This window comes from Leucopleurus acutus (assembly GCF_964270905.1).
Source record: "Leucopleurus acutus genome assembly, chromosome: 10".
NCBI lineage: Eukaryota > Metazoa > Chordata > Mammalia > Artiodactyla > Delphinidae > Leucopleurus > Leucopleurus acutus.
Genome location: NC_139153.1, coordinates 31,289,312 through 31,311,810, shown reverse-complemented (window position 1 = coordinate 31,311,810; position 22,499 = coordinate 31,289,312). Strand labels below are relative to the sequence as shown.

Here is a 22,499-nt window from a genome sequence, read left to right as displayed (position 1 = left end):
AGTTCCACTCACCCCCAGCAGTAGCTGAGTCGACAACACACCGCTTCTTGGCTGCCTTCTCTTTCCTGTCTTACTTTCCCATCTGCTATGGGTGTTTTCTAGAATCACTTCCCAAATAAACGACCTGCACCTGAATCCTTATCTCAGGGCTGCTCCCGAGGGAACCCACACAGAGACAGCCGGGATGTTTTCCCCGAAGCCTTTCGGTCTGGCTGTTCCTTGCAGCCTTTCTCAGATCTCCTTGCTTCCTTCCCCTCTCCAGATCTGGATTTTCTCCAGCTCTCACTCAAGCAGCAGGTGAAGACAGTGTTCTCCGCGTCTGGTCCTCTGGCTGTCTCTGTTGCTGTGGATCTTACACCTCACACTGGGAGCCAAGGATTCTCTCACACCTAAAAGTAATCCCTACAGAGCCGACCTCCTTTCTAGCTGCTTAACCAGGTGCTTGAAGCCGTCACCAACCTGTTGGAACTTGTGGCCGAGCAGACTCAGTCTAGACCACCCCAGGGGAAATGCTGCACATCAAGGGGTGGGAAAGTTTGTTCAAAATCATCAAAAATAAAATTTAATTGTGCTCAGGTGCAGGCAGTCCGTCCTGTCCTTCCTTGGGAGCCACAGTCAGCAGTCCCTGAAGGAAAGCACACCTGTTCTCTCCACAGACAGCCGGCTCCGGAAGGACCCTCTGAGGCTGGCCACCTCCAGGTAGGACGCCTCCACCCAGGGGGGGCTTTGTTTCCAATGGGGGAAGCGTTCAGGGTACTGGAGGACCCTCAGCACGTTCCACACTTCCGTTCCCTCTCCCGTCTCCTCCTCTGCTGGCCGTCTCCTCCTGTCAGTCTGGCTCGCAGTGAGCCTGGGCTCTGACTCCTAAGTCGTGCAGGAGCATCCTTGGGCCCTGGCCCAGGAAGAGCCACAGCCACCCTAATATACCTTCTGGGGCACACAGCCCTCCAGCTCCAGCAGCTCCGGCCAGCCGTTGTATTTATTCACGTCTGGGCTGTTCTTTAAGAACTAGAGAGACAGAAGAGAGACACTGACAATGTTAGGATTCATGCCTGCATTTGCGTTGTGCTTTAAAACCTAAATGGCTTCACTTCATCCTCGCCACTGCCCCATGAGGGGCATGGGAGGGTTGGATATTTCCAGCCCATTTCACAAATGGGTAAACTGAGGCCGGGGAGGGCAACTTGCCCAAGGTTTCAGAGATGAGATCAGGGCCTAGTCACTGCCTGTCTGCCCTGGACAGGGGGCGCTGGTACCAAGCATGTGGGGAGTGGTGCCTGAAGAGCTTTAGCCCCTCTAGGACGTCCCAAATGATAATAAGAAGAAGAAGAAGAAGAAGAAGAAAAAGGAGCATCCTAGCTGCAAACTATTATATGTCGCATGGATAAACAGCAAGGTCCTACTGTGTAGCACAGGGAACTATATTCAATATTCTGTGATAAACCATAATGGAAAAGAATATGAAAAAAAGAAGGTATAGAATGTATACGTATAACTGAATCACTTTGCTGTACAGCAGAAGTTGACACGACATTGTAAATCAACTATACTTCAATAGAAAAAGGAAGCATTCTAGCAATTCATGAATGCTTGCTCTATGCCAGGCACAAAGCACCTTCTGTAATTAATCCTCACAATAGCCCTAAGAACTGCTCGCTGTGATCATCTCACCTTACAGATGGGGAAACTGAGGCACAGAGAACCAAAGTAACTGCCTATGACTACCCAGTTGGTAAGTCGTGGAACCACTGTGTAATATTAATTAATATTAATAATAAATGTATAAAGAGAATAAAATCAGTTAAGATTGTGTTTAAAATGCTCAGGTTTAATTTATGGAAAAAAGAATGTAAATGATAAAATCTACAGGTGGGATAACTGTGGCTAACCCTTAGGAAGGAAAAATAAATTCTAGATGCTGCTTCTCTGAAACCCTGTTTCCCATGTGGGAGAACAAAAGACAGAATGGTGTTAATCACGTCGGGGGTCTTTGGTTCATTTTTGGGTGATGGGGTGCAGTCAGCTGATCATAGACATCAGGCAAAAGGTGGTGCCGACTCTTCTCTACTTACGTGCCTCCTCTCTGCTGTAATTGGCCCAGTTTTGTTGGGGCTGGAAGCTGCGCATTAAGGAAGAACAGCGCCCGCCCTGCCTCTTCCTGGAGAGTCCTGCCCCTGACACCTTCCAAAGGGACATTCTGGAGCCCCAGGCCCCTGCCCCTGTGTCCTTCACCCAGAGGGTATAAACAGAGGGTCCTCTCCTTTTCTCCTTTAGCACAAGCTACTTTGCACTATTCCTTACTTTTTAAAAAAAAATTATTATTTTTGGCTGCGTTGGGTCTTCATTGCTGCACGTGGGCTTTCTCTAGTTGTGGTGAGCGGGGGCTACTCTTCGTTGCAGTGTGTGGGCTTCTCATCGCAGTGGCTTCTCTTGTTGCAGAGCACGGGCTCTAGGCGCACGGGCTTCAGTAGTTGCGGCATGTGGGCTCAGTAGTTGTGGCTCGTGGGCTCTAGAGCACAGGCTCAGTAGTTCTGGTGCATGGGCTCAGTTGCTCTGCGGCATGTGGGATCTTCCCAGACCAGGGTTCGAACCCATGTCCCCTGCATTGGCAGGCAGATTCTCAACCAGTGTGCTACCAGGGAAGCCCTGTTCCTTACTTTTTAAAAGTAATTTCTAATTACCTGAATATATTCTCTTGGAAACACACACATACAAACCAGGTCAGCATTTTCCAGACAAGGCAAACCCCCTTGCAGCCCACTCTAGCCTCACCCCCACCTCCCTGGAGCTCAGCACGAGGCTTCTTGACTGTCCCTTTTCTGCCTCCCACAGCCCCTCCCCCTCCAGGCTGCTGGGTCTCGTCTGATTATCGCATTGGCTTCCTCCCTGCCTTCTGACTTGCGCCCCTTTCACAGTGCTCTCCATGCACAGGCAGGGAGGCCATTCTAAAAGTATGAGGACAGGAAGTCCTTGGGGAAGCTGCAGACCTGGATGAGAAATGCATCCCTATCACTGAGCAAGCTGGTTAAAGCTTCTCCAAGGCTCTGGATGCTTGTCTGTGAGATGGGATGGATGCTCATTGTACCTACCTTGTTGTGGGTTAAATAAGATCCTGCAGGTCACTTGCTCAGCCGCGCCTGCACAGAGCAAGCACTTGCTGAATACTAGTCTTTCTTGTTATCAATCTGATCTGTTTACTCTCCCGCTTAAACCTACCATGGCTCCCTATTGCCTCCAGGACAGAGTTCCCTTTCCTCACTGGTCCTATATATGTCTGAATCATTGACCTTTAGCTTCCTGTCTTGGATCTGGGCAGAGCTGAACGTTCTCACCACCAGAGACTGGCCAACTTCATGCTGGAGAAGCCTGGCCAGTTCTCCCAGGTTTTGGAATTGCTCTGAGCTGGGGATGCACAGATGGCGATTGTCCCGCAAGGGGTGCGGGGGAGAAGGTGCAGCATTTCCTTGGGGTCCCCAACTGTCATTGACTCCCCCTTCCTCCTGTGAGGGCTCCTCAAACCCCACCTCTGGATGCCTCCCACGTGCACTTTGCTTGGGCCACCCCTGGGTAGTGACTGTGTAGCCCAGATCATGGACCCCTCCTAACTCCCTCCGTGTACTCAGGGGGGCCCTCCTGTGTCCCCTTCTTGGTGCAAGTTCACCCTCTCCAAGGGAACTTAGAAGGGAACTTGGGGCTCCCCTGGCACAAACCTGCCCCTTTACAGGTTGGGAGACTGAGGCGGGGGGAAGGAGGGGATCGCAGCGGGGACCAGAAGCTGGGCATCCCACTCCCTGCTCTGGACTCTCCCCCTGCCCCATCATGCGAGCTTCACCTCTACATTCCTTTCCCTTTCCTCCATGCCTTAATTTCCTTTCATCCTTTTTATTTTTTTCTCCTTTTCCTTCTCCTTTTTGGTACTTACCTATGGATCTCTGTATTTATATATGACCCACCTGGTCAAGGCTGCTTCCTGCTGGGGGATTAGCCAATCAGGCCGCCCTGATCTCCGGGGTGGACGACCGCTGGGTGGCCCTCCTCACATTGCTCCATGTTTCCAGGCCACCCCAGCCCTTGTCTGTCCATTCCTGGCATTGTCCCCCGCAACGCCCATCCCCTCCTTCACTGGGACAGGCAGGCTGCGAGGAACTCACCTCCTCAAAGGGGCTTTTACTGTTGAGGTCTCTGGCCCCTAAGAAGACCCAGCTGTCCCGGAAGCCCAGCTGATTTGCGTAGGTGCTGCCCAAGTTGGAGAAGAGCTTCCTGATTTCATCATTCATCCTGCAGGGGACCAGAGAGGACGGTGAGCTCGGGATAGGAGAAGAGGGAGCGTCTCAGGCCCTTGACTCACCCTCCACCCCTCCTCCAGCGAGGGCAGCAGCCTCTCCTGAGCTCAGGAGAAACAGGGCGGAGTGGCCAGGATGCTTCTCCGAAAGCCAATCCGAGGGGCTGGCGAAGCGTGACAACGGTTTTGCTTCTTTTTGCAAATATAATAGATGTTCACTTGGAAAATACGGAACTTTACAAAGTAACTAAAAATTACTTAGTTTCACCCCCCCTTGACATAATTTTTGTAAAATTTTAGTATATTTCCTTCATGTCTTTTTTCCCTCGTGCACTGTGGGATTATACCAATTCTTTTGTAAACTGCTTCTTTTTTTCCTTTTTTTAACTTAATGCTAAAGGGTGAACATTCTTTTGTGTCCTTAAATATTTTCTGCATCAGCATTTTTGATGCAGTATATCCTCTTTTATGTATATATAATAATATGTCCTATATCGCCATACGTCATGATTTCTGTCACCAGTTCGCTATCACTGTGCAGGGAGAGTGTGTCCAGTTTTTCACTCTGTGACCACGGCTGTGATGAACCCCCCAGAATGTCTCTTTGTGCGCTTGTCTGCTTGGCTCCTTAGGAGAAGGTGTCAGGAGCTGGAGCCAGCAGGATAGGAGGAAAAGGACTTGCAGTTTGGAGGTGTTTGATTCGCTTCTCCCCGTGGCCTGGCAGGCGGAGGTTCCCACTTACTTGGTCCCCGGGTCATCGTAGGAGGCCACCAGCACCAGCGTGCCCTCTGGAATTCCTTTAAGGAATTTCACCAGGAGGTTAGCATCTGTGGGAGGAAGGAAAAACGACGTGCTGGTCATTTAGGAGAAAGACGGCTGGTCATTCTCATCCTCTCCTATGGCCCTAACGATCCAGGAGTGCCCGGGCAGCCTGACACTGAGCTCCATCTGCACAGGGTGAGGCCATCCTCATTCAGCTGGTCTGGGGTGGGTTCTGGAATTTGAAAGTTTCCCAGGCGATTTTGCTCTGCCGCTGGGGTAAGAACCATGGTGTAAGGGCCCTTGAAGGTCTATCCCCACAGGGGACCGAGCACAGTCACCTCTCAGGAGCTCCGCTGCCCCTTCTACACTGTTTAAGATGCGCCCAGCCTGTCTGTGCTGACTTCAGAGGGTACACCCACTGGGCATCTCGGGCCACTGAGAGAGAACATGGGGCTTCCACAACTCTCCAGCTTATGTCAAGGAGCAAGGCTCCCTTCTCATCTCTAACGCCTGCCTGCACTTGAGAGATCTCTGGATTGAACACAGAGCAGGTCTGGGCCTGCACTTGAGAGATCTCGGGATTGAACACAGCAGGTCTGGGGACAGCACCTGCGGAGGCGTCAGCGCGCAGCTTGCCTCAACGACACTGATTTCTTTTCTGTTGTGCTCATTTTTACGGTCACCTTCCATGCATAAAAAAAGATAATGGCTTTCTACTTAGGGCAGTGATATAATTTCCTTTTAAGATATATTTATTTAGGTTAAAGAAAAGTGAATGAGCTGATTTAAAGGAACACACAAACAGTGCAAATAGTACTCTGGATAAGGCATAACTTATACAGAGGGCTCTTGAACAGCGGAGGAAGTATGGGCAAGATTGGCCTGGTGGGCAAAGCAGGGGCTACATCTGTCAAAGGAGAATAATTAATAGCCCTGCTCAGAGCATTTCTGTAAAGCTCAGATGTGACGATGACTCTGGGCTTGCAGTAAGTGCGTTATAACAGAATTACAATTATTAGCAGGATTGGCTACATAATTTGCAGGGCCCAGTGCAAAATGAAAACGTGGGCCTTTTGTTGAAAAATTATTAATAATTCCAAGATGGTGAAGGCAGAGCATCAAATCAAGTTTCTTCTAAGCAAGGGGCCCTGTGTGTCTTTTCTGCTCACAGCCTGCGTGCCCATGAAGCTGCCCTGATTCTTACTATTCTGTGGGTATCCCTTGAATTCAGAGGAAAAATCGAGTCCCCCAAGCAAGGCCAGCCACCAACTTGCTCTGTAACACGGAGGCCTCCAGTCAATGACCACTGCAGCCCTTGAACTCTTGAGACAAAAGGTGGGAGCTCTGAAAGTACCCTCAATTTGTTTGAGCCGTCAGCAGATAGCAAGAGCCGGCTCTTGTCTGGAATGGACAGTGGATGTTTGGAAAAGATGAAGTGTACCTTCTGACAACTATCTTCTCACTTCGAAAAGTCATCTTGTTTTTTTCGTCTTCTGTGGGAAGGGGCGACTTATTCTCAAAAGGCTTCTGTTTCTTGTTCCCCATCAGCCATGGTTACGTCCAGGTGTAGGATAAGGCATTATAAAACTTGGTTTATCTTTTTATTTTCTTCCCTTTTCATTTTGACAGATGACCTCCTTGCTTCCGAATCACATGGATGGAGTGAGGGAAGAGGGAGGGGAGATGAAGCTTCCCTGGGCTCCTCCCCCAGCCAGGCTGCGTCCCTCCCCCTGATTATTGCAGGTCATCATTTAATTCTCACATCCAGCTTATGAAGTGGAGGTCTATGGCTACCTCTGTTTTATAGATGACAAAACCGAGGCTCAAGAGATGTCACCTGCCTCAGGTCACCCAACCTGAAATCTCTGACTCCAGGGATGACTTTTACCATAACCTGGTCCCAGGCCACCCTGGACAGAGAACAAATGAAGGTCCCTGCCCTCGGCCCATGGCCTGTTCCGCTGTCTCCTCACCCGTCTCCAGCTCTGTCCTGTACCAGGAGGGGCTGTGCATGCCTGCATGTGGACACCCACCCTGCCTGTCCAAGCTCTGTCATTGCCACCCTCTCCTCCAGCAGCAGCCGTCCCCTGGCCACCCCTCAGTCCTATGGCTGTGTCTGTAGTGTGGGGGGCACACCTCCAGCAGCAGCCGTCCCCTGGCCACCCCTCAGTCCTCTGGCTGTGTCTGTAGCGTGGGGGGCACACCTGGAAGAGGTCTGCACGGGCCCTGATGCAGGCTCCAGGTGGGCACGCCCTCTGGCCCTGCAGACCCTATCTGTGAGGTGGGACTCGGCTGGAAGACGGCCGTCGTGGGAAGCCCTGAGCCCAAGACACAGTCCCGGCTCCTGTCTCTAAGGATGCCGTCACCGGTCACCTTCTGAGCACCCTCCCCCGCTGTGACATCTGGGCAGCAGACTTCCATTTCCCCCATTTCAGCCCCTCCTTTGTCTGTAAAGCCAAGAGGGCTTCCTGCTCTCTGCTGCTTGGCGATTTCTCCCCTTCTGGGCTCACATATTTAGGTGGGTGCAGTGAGGTAGGTTTTCCCTGGAGACGGAGGCAAAGGTGGGAGATTGAGGATAGAAGAAAACAGCTGATTGGCAGCAGGAGGGCCCTTCCATTCTGCGAGGAGCTTCTGGGGTGAGGGGTCTCATGCTCAGCGCCCTTAATGCCCGAGCCCAGAGCTGGCCCTGTGATCGCGGGGACACAGAGGGACACTGAGTCGAGCCGGGTGCCGAGAAGGAGGCTGAGCTCAGTTCATCTATCGTGGCGGAAGCCAGTCTTTGCAGGGCCCAGACCTCTGCTGCCTGCAAGGGGCCACCCTGCTGCTTTGTTGCTCCTGCTGAGGCTCCTGTGTTGGTGGGGGGCTGGGTTGCCGGCTGGGCAGCAAGTGGCATATTGGGCCCGGGACTGATTCCACCACAATTTGGAAGACGTCTCAAGCCTGCGTGAGAGTCCCGCCTCCACCCACAGCTTTGCCAGGTGGCCTGGCGGGGAGCAAGCTGCTGGTGGGGACTTAGGTATCCGGGCCTCCAGCCCAGGTGAGTCGGTGCCCTGTTGCTGGGCCGTGCTAAGGATGAGGAGAAAGTGACTTCCTGAGTAAGGGGTGTCCATGGGTACAGAGCAGCTCAGAAAGCATGTCTAGGTAGAGAGAAGAAAAGACATCTGCAGAAAGATGCAGAGAGCTTGGCGCCTCAGAGCTGTCCTTTCTGGGCCTCGGGAGGCCTCGTCCTGTCCTTGGGCTCAATAGCAACCTTGCGGCTTAAAAAAAATACCTTCTACCTAGCAGAGCAAACTGGGCCGCATTCCCTCGTCCTCAGCGTTTCAGTGCACACGTGCCTGGCCTCCCATTGCCAGCAGCAGCATTTCTTTGCCTGAAGGTCTTCTCCGGCCTCCACATCCTCCTTTGTACCCTGGGGCGGGCCAGAAGCGTGGGAAGTGCCGAGGAATAGGGGTAGGAGCACCGCGGCTCCGTCGCCCCTCGGGGTGTCTCAGGGGCACATGTTCTACACTGGCTCCCCGCAGCGATCGTGGCTCCGTAACGCTCTGCACTGGCTGCCTTCCTTTCCCCGGCTCACTCCCCCACTCCCTACTGACATTCCCTGAGATCACCTCCTTCCAAATAAACACCGCACTGGAATCCTTGCCTCAGGATCTGCGTCAGGGAGTGCGCAGTAAGACAGCAGAAAGGAGTTTCAAAGGTGGCAGGACGGCCCCCCCCACACTGTGCCGCTTTCTGATTGGGTCCCTGGAAACAAGAGCCAAACTCCCGGCACCCAGATAGCCTCTTGCCACAGGAAGGAGCTCAGCCCGCCCTCGACTTCAGTGTCAACAGTGGTGCCTACCTCCAGAGTACATGTCGAAATATTTCTGTGTCATCACCTTTCCTGTGGTTCCTAAGGGATAAGAGAGCAGAACGATTATTTGCCGTAGCACGTCATTCTGTCTTTCATGTTGTGGAGAGTGGCTACTCTGTAGTCTAAGGTCTAAAAATAGAATAGAATAATAATGGAACAAAATTAGGTCCTGTAGAAAGCATGCAGGACTAAATTAGGTGCCCAGTAACCATTGGGCTGATCTGAGAGGTACTAGCACATAACAGTGCAAGGTCTCTGGAACTGAATGGAATCCAACCAGTCTGGGTTTGTGTTCTGCCCTGCCACTTCCTAATGCACGACTTAGCATTTGACCTCAATTTTTGCATCTGTACCATGGGCTGTGGGAACTAAATGAGATGTATTTAAAATATATGCATGCGAGATAAATCTTACCTATAAAATAGTAACTAAAAAAACTACAACCATCATTACTATTCTCACCTAAACAGGAGCTCTGCAATTTGAGTGCTCCAACTCTTGAAAGCAAAGGGATTTTCAGTGGGCTGAAGTGTACTCAGTGTCCGGAGTCCAGTAATCTGGATTGCCTTGGTGGGCTTTGCAAAGCGTACAAATCCTACAGGGAATCAGGTGTTCTGGAGGAAAATTGCAATTCTTACCTTTGGCCACTGGATGGGGGTGTTGCAGAGGGGATGGCGGCTCTAGTTTCACCTTCACTGCCCCCTCCCCCAATTCAGTTGGTAGATTTGATAAGAGGGTGGCGACAGGGGCCTGGGGAGTGGCAGCTCTCCTGCGGGGTGGGAGCAGGCTCTCACTGCAGTCCCCCGTGAATTCTTGGAACCACTATTGTCCGAGCCCGTCCAGACACTTTACCTGGGGCTCTTGGGAAGGAATCTATGAAGCCGGTGAAAGTACTTTTGTGATCCTGTGCATTTGCAGATATTTCTGGCGCCGGGGGTGGGGGGTGGGGGGGCGGGGGAGGTGTAGTTTGAACAGTTTCTCAAAGGAATCCCTGCCATCTAAAAGGTTGAGAAGTAGCAATCCTTTAGTTGTTCTGGCTCGTTATGTAGATGAGGACCCTGAGGCCCTGAGAGCGATTGGTTAGACTTTGCACAGCTGGCATGCAGTGGGCGCTGCGCATGTGCTTGGACACATTTCTAGTCTAGCGGGTAGTTTCGCTGAGTGATTAAGACCTGGAGTCAGCCAGAGCCAGGTTCAGATCTAGATGATTCTATTGGCTGTGTATCCTGGGCAAGTTGCCCAGCCTCTCTGAGCCCCCATTTTTTAACCTGGAGAACAGGGAAACTGAGCATCGCTGCCTTCTAGCATCGTGATGACGATCAGTGGAATAGCTAGCACACAGTAAGTGCGCGATAAATTGAGCTCTCCGTGTCATCCGCGATTGTTTTTATCTTTGGGCTTTGTGAGGGATGGGGAAGGAGGCCTCCGTCTGAGCCCATCTCCAGGGAGGATATTCAGGCGTTTTCTCCCACGGTGGTCCATTTGGAGGAAGAGAAGCCCAGCAGGTTTCAGCCCGGTCGGCTGCAGCTGGAGCCCCTCCCTGCCCTTCCCACTGTGGGGTGAGTGGAGACTGGGTGGGACAGTTGATGTACGTGAGGCTGCTACGGTCTCCTGGGGCCTGGCGTGCTGGGGGTGCTCTGAGACCGTCTGGAAGGGGCCAGCAGCAGGGGGACTCAGGCCTCCCTCTCCTCTAGACTCTGGAGGAGGAGCGGCCCCCCCCCCTCAGCTTCCTGCCCCTCCTGGCCCACACCCTTCCTGGACTCCCAGGTAGTTGGCCCCAGCTGTCCTCTGACCCCTGTCCGGCAACGCTCCTCCTTTGTTCCAGGCTTTGACCTCTCCCCTGACGCAGCAGGCTTTCTTGGCAGACGGGAAATGGGTCCTCTAGGAGCAAAGGGCCAGGGTTCCAATCCTACCCTGTCACTTCCTAAGTGTGGTTGTGTGGTCACGCTGCACACAAGCTTGAACCCTTTTTCTCCCAAGTGTCCATTGTGCCCTTTTTCCATCTGCCCTGACCTTTGTCCCAGGAATAGCTCTTAGATCCAGGCAAATAGCCCCTGTTCCCCAGATCATGTAAGAGCTGAAGGCAGACAGGAGGGGCTCGGCTGGGGCCACACCACCTGGTCCTTCTCGGCCCCTGTAACCTACCCCCTCCTGAAACATGTCCCTGTTCCTGGCTTGGCCTGCAGTTGGCTTCCTGTTCATCACCTGCTGGAGATGCAGGCTTACTGAGACTGTGGGCCTCCCTGGGTCTCCCTGCCTCTAGCCTCCCTATTCCAAGCTAGAAGAGGTTTCAGGAAGGCAGGGCTGGGCCAAGGCCCTGCTCAAAGCCTTTCCAAGGCTCCCTATTTTGCTCTGCTTCAGGTCCACACTTCTTAGCAGGACACTTAGCCCCTGATCCTCTGGCCCTGCTGGTCCCCCAGCCTCACCTCTCACCACCCTGCTTTTATGTTATAGCCAGAGAGAGCCTGTGTGGACCCCCAAGCCCCTCTCCTCCTTCTTCCTTACCCTGCGCCCTGCACAGTGTTGCCCTGCCTGGAAGGAGCCTTCCTCTTTTCTCCTGGTCAACCCCTACCATCCCTCAGGCCTCAGCTGACCATCACCTCCCTCTGGAAGCCTCCTCCCCCGCCTACCTCTGCTGCCAGCTCTGTGTCCCGATCCCAGAGCTGTGTTTCCTTTTCCTTCATATGTGCTCACCACCTTCTGATTTTTTTGTGAACTTCATGGGCGCCCACAGGGGCTTGTCAAGCCATGGTCTGTCCTTCTAGTTCACAGGTGACCCCCAGAACTCCATACAGGGCCTGGCCCACAGTAGCTGCTCTCACTCTTTGCTGAATGAGTGAATGAAGGCGTGCACTCAGCTTGAAATCTCACCTTGTCCCCTATGGTTTCATGTGTGTTGGTTTAAGCCCAGACAGGGTCATGTTTCATAGGAGCAGCGTATCCTCCCGAGATGGGTGCACCTGGCAGGGACCTGGCCATGACTGCAGGGCAGACCAACTCTTTTAGACCTGTTCCCACAGGCCAGCCAGGCTTCAGAGCGTGGTGGGGGCCGGCGGCGGGTGGATCGGCAACTCACCGTTCACCAGGGCGATGTTCAGGCCTCTGCCCACGTTGTTTTTCACGGGACTCATGATCCTGAAGAGAAAGAAGAAACACAAAATACAACAGTTGGTCCCGAGTGTGGAGTGAACACTCTAGAAGCATGAGGAAACACACGGAATTATTTGGGCCATCTGTTTTCTCCTGGAAGCGAGCGGTGGGCTGGATTCTCTGAGTCTCTCACGGTACGTTGGGACCAGAACACTCTGCCTGGGGAAGAGGGAGGGTCCCTGCCTGGGGCTCGGAGGTGCTGGAGGCACGGTCAGCCCATGTCCCTAGGCTAGGTGGAAGGCAGAGCCCAGAAAGTTGGTCCCGTCCTGCCATGTCTGGGATCCCCAAGTGGAGCCCAGCTGTGTTCCTGCGGCCCAGCATCCTCTGGTATTCCTGGGAAAAGTGTACTTCTCCATCTCAGGCCAGGAGGTTCTCAGCACTGACCTCTCTCCCAGGCCTGGAAAAGCCAGTGTCCTGTGCCCCTGGTCACAGTGATTGGGCCAGTGTGGTCATGTGACCCAGGCCAGCCAATGAGCCCCAGCCCCGGGACTTTTGCAGGGTTAATTCAAATGGGAAAGCTCTTCCCAGTGGGGTCCTAGACAGGGCTATTATGTCAACCCAGCTGGTGGCCTCCCTCCTTCACCACATGAAGAAGTCCATTTTCAGTAGAGAAAAGCGAATCTAATGACAGAGGAAAGCAGAGCTGAAGGTAGTGTGAGAGGGAGCCCTGATGACTTGGTCTGAACCCCTGGATTCAGCTGGTGCTGGAGCCCATTGCCTCTGGCCTTTTGGGTACGTGAACCAGTAGGTTTCCTTGTTTTGCCTAAATGATTTGGATCTAGGTTCGGAATCCGTACGAAAACACCTGTCTCTGGCTTCTTTCGTAGGATGAACTTGCTGTCCCAGGGACTTTACTACCTAGAAAGCCTGGTAGATAATCTTTCTCCTGCACCTGGGTAGAAGCCCTGGCACCTGCTGCATCTGGGCCTTGATGCCTGGACCTTGATCTTGAACATTCCCCTTAGACATCCTCCGTCATAGGAAGCCCAGCAGCTTGGCTATCAGACAGACCTGAGTTCAAATCCTGGCTCTACCAAGGGTTAGCTGGGTAACACTGTCTGAGCCTCAGTTTCCTCATTTTTACAAAGGGGAGGATTATCGCCCCACCTCCAGGAATGCTGGGGGATTGAGGGAGACGATGCTGTAAGGCATCTAGCAAGGTGCTGGCCGATTTGCAAGATGTTAGGATTATTATCATGTGTGACCCACCCACCCAGAGTAAAAGGAAGCATGTCGAAGGTGTGGTCTGGTCTCTAGGGCCCGCCCTTGAGGCCTCTGAACTTGCTAATGAGTGAATTAATGAAAGAAAAGAAAAGAAATGCCAGAAACTTACATTTGGCCTTCAAAGCACACGGAGGGGCCCACGACGTTGGCGGCCCCGCTGGTGATTTTAAACGCAAAGAAGTTGTCTGGGCAGGATTTGCTGAGGCCACACTTGGTCTTCACCGAGTGTGAAGCTGGGGACGGAACAGAATAGCTTTGGTGGCGGCAGCTAAGGAAGGGGCCCAGGAGGAGGAGAGGGGCAGGGACAGGGGGCCTCCTCCCAGGGATGCCTTCCCTGACCACCTAGGTCTGCGGATTTGCCCCTTTCTGTGCTCCCACAGTGCTTCCAACAACCCCATCAAAGACACGGGACGCTGCGTGTCTGACCGCTCAGCGTTCATTTCTGGGATTCCCGTCACAGCCCCAGCCCTGGCACAGCTCCTGGCTGCCCGCAGACCTTCAGTAACTGTGTGCAGAACAGTGAATGGTGGTTAATGACCCGAGTCACCGTGATTAAGGGATTCTCTTGAGACATGGCAGCCTTTTGAGCTCACAGAGGCCCCTGTTGACAAGCTCCTGGGGGCCCAGCATGGTGGGTGGGAGCGCTTCTCACCAGCCAGGTTCCCTTGAGCAAGTCTTCAACCTCCCTGCAAATCTGCTCCTTCATCTGTGAAATGGGCCAATGATGGTACTTCTCCACTGGGTTCTTGTGCGGGATTAATGAACTCCGGTTAATGCTCAGGGCTTATTGGCTATTCTTCTTATCACTCATTTCCGGAGCACTTACTTTGGGCCAGACCCTGAGATTCAAAGGGACCAGGCAGGTGGTTCTGGAACTTCCCTCCCGGGGCTTAGCACGGTCCCTGGAACCCACTGAGGACTCAGTATGTGGGACCTCTGATTATTGTGGCTGCTATTAAGACCTGCGTCCTCTCCACACGGCCCTCCCAGGGCGAACTCTGGAGGCCTGTGAAAGGCGGGAGAGGCAGATGCGCCCCCAAGCACAGCCGCTGAAATGTCACCCACACTTTCAGCCTGGCAGTTTCTAACTTATATTCATGCATGTTGTTTTAACACCACCTGACAGTTCAGAAGGTGCCAGGAGGGAGAACTGGGTAAACAGGGAATTAGAGAAAGTTCACCTGCAAAGGGAGAGCAGTGATCAGGCAGCCTTTCTCTCCTTCAGCCCCCGCGCCAGGCGACTGGCTGAGCCGCGCCAGAGTGCTTGGAGCAAACCCACAGGCTTCCCAATAGACGCTGGCACACGCCAGGGCCTTGCTGCCTGCTAGGCACTGTGGCAAGCCCTCTGTCTTTACTGTCTTGTTAAATCATCCCCATAACTCCTGTGCCTGCCATAGAGGAGGCACTCGATAAATCTTCACTGAATGAACACCTAGAGCATTTGGGCGGGTCTCAGCCCAAGCTGGGGGGGTGATTAGGGTCTCCAGGGCCTAGAGGGAGCCCTAATGGGAATCAGGAAAAAGCGTCCCTCTGGGGGGACACAGCCCACTAGTGCCAGGCTCGGCAAGCCTGTGGTGCCTCGGGGTGGGTGATGGTGCCCCTACTTAGGAGCGAATGCAGCCTGCACCAGGGCTCCCCCGGTGGAGTGGGCGGCCCTGAGGATCTGAGTAGAAAGCCCATCCTAGGCTCTCGCTCCCCACCCCGAGCGCCAGCATACAGGCCTGGTGGGTGGAACCAGAGCTCCAACTGGGACACCATCACCAGAGAGGGAGGGCCGGGAGTGGAGACACCCCCTAGTGGCTCAGGAGAGGGATGGCTGGAGATGTGGACCCGACGGCCCTACCCCTCCCTCTGGACAGAACACCCCCCCCAGAGTGGCTAGTTGAGGGTGAGGCTGGGAGGGGTCTTCTTCTCCTATGAGCCTTGGGGCTCCACCTCCGCCCCCCTCCCCCCAGAGAGCCCAGTTTACTTTCGAATCCAGAGGTTTTCACCTTGCCAGAGGGGCTGGGCCAGGCTTCCGGGACCACCTGGAGTTTGCCCAGAGCCTAATCAACAGTGAGTCGGATAAACCCCATGTCAACAGGCCGGCTTAGCAAGCTTTTCCCAGATTGATTTTCTGACCATCCAGCCTTCCCGGTCAAGCTACTGGATGAGGCGGGGAGGAGGCCCAGGGGGCTCAGTCACTGGGAGGCAGGGGATTTGCTCTGTGGGTTTGGGTTTCAGGGGTTTCCTAAGCTGCCCAACCCCTCTGGGAACCCAAGAGGCTATTGCTCAGGGCATGGAACTGAGCACCGGAGGGGAGCTGCCGTCAGGGAACTCGGGCGACTTCAGTAATCTGCCGTGTGACTTGCCAGAAATCTCTCCCTTTCGCTTAAAAGTGCCAACTGTAACATGAGGGAGTTGGTTTAGATCTGGGTTGTCGAACAGGTTTCCTCTTCAGTGTTAACGGATCTGCTATTAAAGGCTTAATGACAAAGCCTTGAGGCTACCTGTGGGCTTGGAGGGAAAGAGTGCTGGGATTGATTGGCGATGTCTACTGTGGGAACGGGGGAAGGTGAGAGGCAGCCCGTGTGCTTGGATTTGCCTTTCCCCCAGCAGGTGGCGTCTGAGTGTTTGTTCAGCACCAAGATGCTGTGTGACAGTGTCTACTTCACAGTGTGACTCAGGAGGCTTCGGTGAGACAGGGTTCAGGGTGTGGGGTGAATGGTTTGTGTTGGTGCAGTCTTTGCTCTCTGTAATTCCACAGCGCACAGGGGCTCCCATGCCCTTTTCTGTTCTTTTTAAATATTTATTTGGGTGCACTGGGTCTTAGTTGCGGCACGCGGGATCTTTTTTAGTTGTGGCGTGTGGGATCTAGTTCCCTGACCAGGGATTGAACCCGCGCCCCCTGCATTGGGAACATGGAGTCTTAACCACTGGACCGCCAGGGAAGTCCCCTCCATGCCCTTTTCAGTCAGGGAAAGTCCCACTCCCCCCGAGCTGCATCCCCCTTCAGTCACCACCATGTTGGTGTGGAAAGGGGGACTCGGAGGTGCTGTCTCTTGTAAGGAGGTGTTGAGAGGGTGTGCTCTGGATTAGATGGGGAGGTTGACTGCCTCCCCGCCACTTACAGCTGCATTGCCTTGGCCAAGAGATTTCACCTCTCTGAGCCTCAGTTTCCTCATCTACAAAATGGGGATACTTACAGCATCCACAGAGGGTTGTGGTGAGGACTGCAGGAGATGCCTGTGAAGTTCTGAATACAGTGTCTGGCACACAGTAGGCACTCAATCACTGTTACTGTTATCATCACCATAATTGTCCCTTCCTTCCACCTTCTCTGTACTTCTCTGCACTGTTCAGACATCTCAGCACTCCTGCTCTCCTGGTGCTCTTTCCACTCCCCACACTTGCGTCCCTGACTCAGCAGCCAAGTTCTCCACTGGAGCCCCAGCATTCCTGCCCCTAGGCCTTTGCACAGGCCAGTCTCTCCTCCACAAGGCACAGCTAAATAGCCGCCTCCTCCCTGAAGCCTTCCCTGACCCCTTTCCATTGGAAGCAGGCGGCCCTCCTGGAGCCCAGGGCATGTCGCCCCACCTCTCTTGGCACATATGGCCCTTCTGCCCCCTTAGACTATCAGCACCCCCTTCTGTTTGCCTCTGGGGGCCCCTGCGGTGCTCAACATGGCCCTGGTACTTTGGAGCAGGAAACATAAGCCAATTCTGGGGTCACTGAAATGATAATAAGCACAGCCTGCATCCTTGGGGCTCCCAGCTGGGTCAGGGGATGAGAGAGGGGGGCAGGGTGGGTGCAGTCCAGACTGCAGGCTGGGGGTGCTGGGGAAGGGAGACAGTTGAGCCCCCCCTATGAGTCCGAATGGCTGAGAAGGGGCCACAGGGCTGGGGTCTTTGGAAGGCACCATCAGGCCATGGAAAGAGTGAGCTGGGCAGACTCTGGGAACCAAGGTTTTTCTAGAACCTTCAGGGCTGGGACTAGAGACTCTGGAACACCTCACCCTAAGGGCTGGGGAGTGGGAAGAAGGGAATTCAGGGAGGTGTTGGCCTGGCCAGGCGCAGTCCCTGTCCTGTGGCAGGGGTTGAAATGAGTTGAAAGTCCCATCTGGTCTGGAAGTCCTCCCTAATTTGCCACTGTCACCACTTCTCTCTCTCACGCGCAAACACACACACACACACACGCACATACACACAAAGCGTGCACACATGCACACAGACGTATGCACATACACTTACACACGTGCATAGACACAGATGTGCGTGCACGTGCACACACACACACACACACAGAGGACTCTCTCATGGTTAAAAAGAAGCAGACCTCTGTTGTGAGGCCCACTGGACTTGGAGCCTGACCGTGTGTGACCACGTGTGAGTTTTCTCCTCTGGGGCTCGGCCTCCTCGCCTGCGCAGTGGGGGCCATCACACCCACTCTCGTCGGCTGTGGAGAAGAGCCAGTGAGAGGCGCCGAGAGCCCTGGCCCCCGGGAAGGACAGGATGGTGTGGCTGTCACTTTTCGGGCCCGGAGCATCCCTTCCCGACTCCCGCAGCTCTGAACTTCTGAACAGGTTTCACGTCTTAGCTGTGCTGCATCCTGCTTATTTCTGCAGTTCTATGTCCGGTCTCCCACCAGCTGAGTGCTAAGTCCTAGAGGACACGGCCCCCAGGGGACACAGAAATGCCGGCAGGGAGCGGGGGAACGCTCCTTTTTGGGGGACACCCACACTGACACACTTTCCGTTTGGTCCTTGAGAAGCTGTCCCCCTACCCTTGCCTCCAAGGCCCGAGGGGTATCACGTGTCCCAGGCTGAGCCAGTTATAGCGTTACATTCGTCTGGAGACGGAGCCCTTCTAGGGGTTGATATGTGGCCCTGGGGGAGAGAGAAGCATCTTGCAGCTGAGCTGCAAGGTGAACATCCAGAGAGCTGGTAGCCACCATGCCTGCCTGGGAGAGAAAGCTGCCCATGGAATGAAGTTAAACAGCAAGGAGCAGAGCCCAGGGACACAGAGACAGACTCTGGGGCCTTTGTCGGGGCCCCTAGATTCAGCCACACCTAAAGTCTGATGCCATGGGCTTCCCAATGACCTGACTCAAAAGACATCCCATTTTGCTTAAACCGCTTACAGTTGGGTTTGTCACTCCCGTCTGAAAGAAGCCTGCCCAATTTATTAGGTAAATCAGAAATTCCTTAATCACCCGATTTCTGTGCCATGGACCCCTCTGGTGATTTGGAAAAGCCTATGAACTCCCCTTACAGTAAATTTATTCCCACTTCTCTTGAGACACTCAGCACTTCCTACTCTACCAGATGGCAAGTTATTAAATGCATAAAATAAAATAGATTGGATTAAAAAGGAAACCAACTATGTATCAAGATAATAATGAAAACATTAGAACATTCTGTGCTGTAGTAATATATGTGCTTCCATATTAATGCATTAAGTCATCAGGTGGGGTGCATGCAACCAGGTCAGGAACGTTTGAAGTAAATGAAGGTTCCCCTTTCCGTGCCTGAGCACTAGTGGCTTTGGATGGCTGCTTTTCCCACTGGTTACATTTCCTGCCATTGTAAGCATTTTGCAAGACTCGGGTCATGTTAATGCACTTCCATTTTTGTATATTCTATACAGTTAGTCCCCTACATATGAATGAGTTCCATTCTGAGAGCACATTCCTAAGTCCAATCTGTTCGTACGTCCAGCAAAGTTAGCCCAGGTACCCAACACAATCAGCTATATAGTACTGTACTGTAATAGGTTTATAATACTTTTCACTCAAATAATACATTAAAAAAAAAACCACAAAAAATAAAGAAAACATTTTTAGTCTTACAGTACAGTACCTTGCAAAGTACAGTAGTACAGTACAACAGCTGGCATACAGGGGCTGGCATCGAGTGAACAGGCAAGAAGAGTTACTGACTGGAGGAGGGAGAGGAGGTGGGAGATGGTCGAGCTGAAGGATTGTCAGCAATAGGAGTTGGAAGGCAAGCTGCATGTGACAACGTACGCCAGACATGTGAACTAGCTCACGTGACTGGAGCTGGGGCCACGTGTTCCTCGTTCTGGGGTCTTTGGGACCTCACACAGAACAGTTGCTTGATGATCGTTGGGGGGAGTGTTGATTTGTCAAACCCCAGGTGGTTGAGTTCTGAGAGGGAAACATCTGGGGGCTCCCTTCAATTCCTCCCCTCTGCCACCCCAAGCTGAGGCTCTCTTCTCTAGAGCTCACTCCTGAGCTCGCCTCCGGCTCTGAGCCTCCTGTGCTCATCTGGCACAGCTCCTCCGAGTCCAGCAGCACAGCCAAGTCAATCTCTAGTCTGTAAAAGTAGGGCCTAAGATATGTATCCACGTGGATCATCCTGACCTGGGTGCGGGCCATGTTCGACAACAAGCACATGAGGTAAGGGCCCTCTGAGATTCCACTGTGGGGAGTTTGTGTTAAAGGCAGGGTGATTGGCTTCTCACTGCTGTGAAGCCATGAGCTGGTCTGGGCCACTAGAGGTTATTATGTTTGATTATGTTGATGGAGGTGGTTCTTGGTCTTTAAGGAGGACGAATCCAGAGGGAGAAATTCCTTCCCTTTCTCTCCTTCCTGTGAAAGGATTTGGATCTGGGAGACCTGTGTTCTCATTCCCGTTCTGACATCTACAAGGGACAGCTGGGCAAGTTTCTCAATTTCCCTGAGCTTCTCTTTTTCTCGGACCACACATAAAACCACAACATGAGGTCATGCATGAGTCCACTCCACAAACATACCATGAATCACCCCCTAGGTCATTTGTGCAGATTAAATGAGACCATGCACGTAGAGCAGCTAGCATCCATCACCCATCCACCATCCATCCACCCATCATCCACCTATCCACCCATCATCCACCTATCCTCCCATCATCCACCTATCCACCCATCATCCACCTATCCACCCATCATCCATCCATCCACCCATCATCCACCTATCTACCCATCATCCACCCATCCACCCATCATCCACCCATCTACCCATCATCCACCTATCTACCCATCATCCATCCATCCTCCCATCATCCACCTATCCTCCCATCATCCATCCATCCACCCATCATCCATCCATCTACCCATCATCCATCCATCCACCCATCATCCACCTATCCTCCCATCATCCATCCATCCACCCATCATCCATCCATCTACCCATCATCCATCCATCCACCCATCATCCACCTATCCTCCCATCATCCATCCATCCACTCATCATCCATCCATCCACCCATCATCCACCTATCTACCCATCATCCACCTATCCTCCCATCATCCACCTATCTACCCATCATCCACCTATCCACCCATCATCCACCTATCCACCCATCATCCACCTATCTACCCATCATCCACCTATCCTCCCATCATCCACCTATCTACCCATCATCCACCTATCCACCCATCATCCACCTATCCACCCATCATCCACCTATCCTCCCATCATCCATCCATCCACCCATCATCCATCTATCTACCCATCATCCATCCATCCACCCATCATCCACCTATCTACCCATCATCCACCTATCTACCCATCATCCACCTATCCTCCCATCATCCATCCATCCACCCATCATCCATCTAGCCATCCACCAATCCATCCCTCTTTCTTTCACTTATCAAATGTTTCCTGGGCATCTGCTCTGAGGTGCTAGAGAGATGGATGTACACAAGGCAAAATTCTGCCTTCAGGAAGCTCACATTCTATGGGATGGGGTTGGGCAACAACCAAGTAAACAAATAAACAAACAACCTAATGATGGGTGATAATGATGTTCTGAAGGGAATAGGCTGACATGAAAGACTCTAAACTAAGAAAAGCAGGTGCAAGTATAGCTGGGGTGGTAAAGGAAGGCCTCTCTGAGGCGGTAACATTTGAGCAGAGGCTTGAAGGCTGAGAAGGGGCTGGCCACAGGGAGGTCTGAGTGAAGAGGGTTCCAGGCTGAGGGAACAGCAAGTACAGGTGGAAGGCACTCAAGGCCCGGGCAATTTTCTCCCTCCCTTCTTTTCTTCTTCCCTCTGTCCTTCCTTCTTGGGTCATGTTTCCAAAATGGCCCTTGATGCAGGCATATGTTCTGGCCAGGGCCTTGGGACACTTCTCTGGCCCCCATGGGCTCTCAGCCTTCCGGACAGCCTGGGGGATCCTCTTCTCCCACCCTGAACGCCTCGGGTCCCAAGGGCAGTCCTCACCTTGCCATGGCTGGCCACCTCCTGGGTCACCCAGGGATGGAATAGATCCTTGGCCCCTAGCCCTGGTCCATAGGCCTTGCCCCAGTAGCGAGCTCCACTCACCCAGGAGAATGGTTTTCATGTTGAAGTTGATATATCTGCGGACGAAGACCCATGTGGTGACCAGGCCAAAAATGAGGGCCAGGAGGTGAAGCAGACCTGCAGAGCAAGGAGATGCTGCCATGAGACCACAGCACCAGACCACATTGCAAGGCCAGGCAGCAAGACTACATGTGGGTCCTTCCCAAATCCCCTCAGTGAGACCACATCCTGTAGGTCCGGACTCCGCCCACACTGTGGACCAGTCCACGGCCTGCATGGCGCGGCTAGCATGAGCCTACGTGATGACCATGCTGCATGGCAGTGTTCCCCAAAGTAGGGCCGCTGGGAGGGAGGGTTAGAAATGCACCTTCCTGGGTTCCACTTAGCACTCCAGAGAGCATCTCTGGGGTGAGGCCTGGGAATCAGCATGCTGAGGGGAGGCCTGAGAACTGCGGCAGGAGAGCAGGAGGCAGGTGAGCCCCGGCATGGGAGGCAGGAAGGCTCAGGGCGGCCACCTGCCACTGTGTGACCGCGGGCAGGGGCTCAGCACCTCTGAGGTGGAGTTTCTCAGTCACAGAGTGGACAGGGTGATGCCCTTGATGCTGAGCCCATGGCTTGTTGGGAAGGATGTTACAGTTGTCATCACTAGGCAGCCTCCAGGGTGGCTTGCGGGGTGGGGTTGGTCTCCTGTATTTGCCATCCGCTCCCCCTGAAAGCCACCACAAATAGCACACAGTGCTCTCTGTAGGAACACACACCAGCCTAGCCGATGCGGCCTCCCCTGCCTCACAGCCATATTGCTCCCTATGCCCCCATGCATCACTGAGGAGCAACTCCACGCACATGATGGACCACCAGAGCCCCCGGCCGCTCTCCCTTTCCTCACTCTTCCGGGAAGGCTGTACCACACCTCCCGCCTCAAGGACGCTGGTGGTCCCACAGC

The 22,499-nt window shown here is 53.4% G+C and overlaps 1 protein-coding gene across 1 annotated transcript; it reads right to left on the bottom strand.

The window, feature by feature from the left end:
• Positions 1–562: 562 nt before the first annotated feature.
• Positions 563–21,833, bottom strand: FAM3D (FAM3 metabolism regulating signaling molecule D; the record flags this gene model as incomplete). The annotated part of the gene is made up of 8 exons (XM_082847417.1): positions 563–625; positions 928–1,008; positions 4,152–4,278; positions 5,025–5,109; positions 8,886–8,936; positions 11,974–12,032; positions 13,381–13,504; positions 21,578–21,833. 8 exons carry the CDS (start codon positions 21,831–21,833, stop codon positions 563–565), a joined length of 846 nt encoding a protein of 281 aa, XP_082703543.1.
• Between the last annotated feature and the right edge of the window lie 666 nt (positions 21,834–22,499).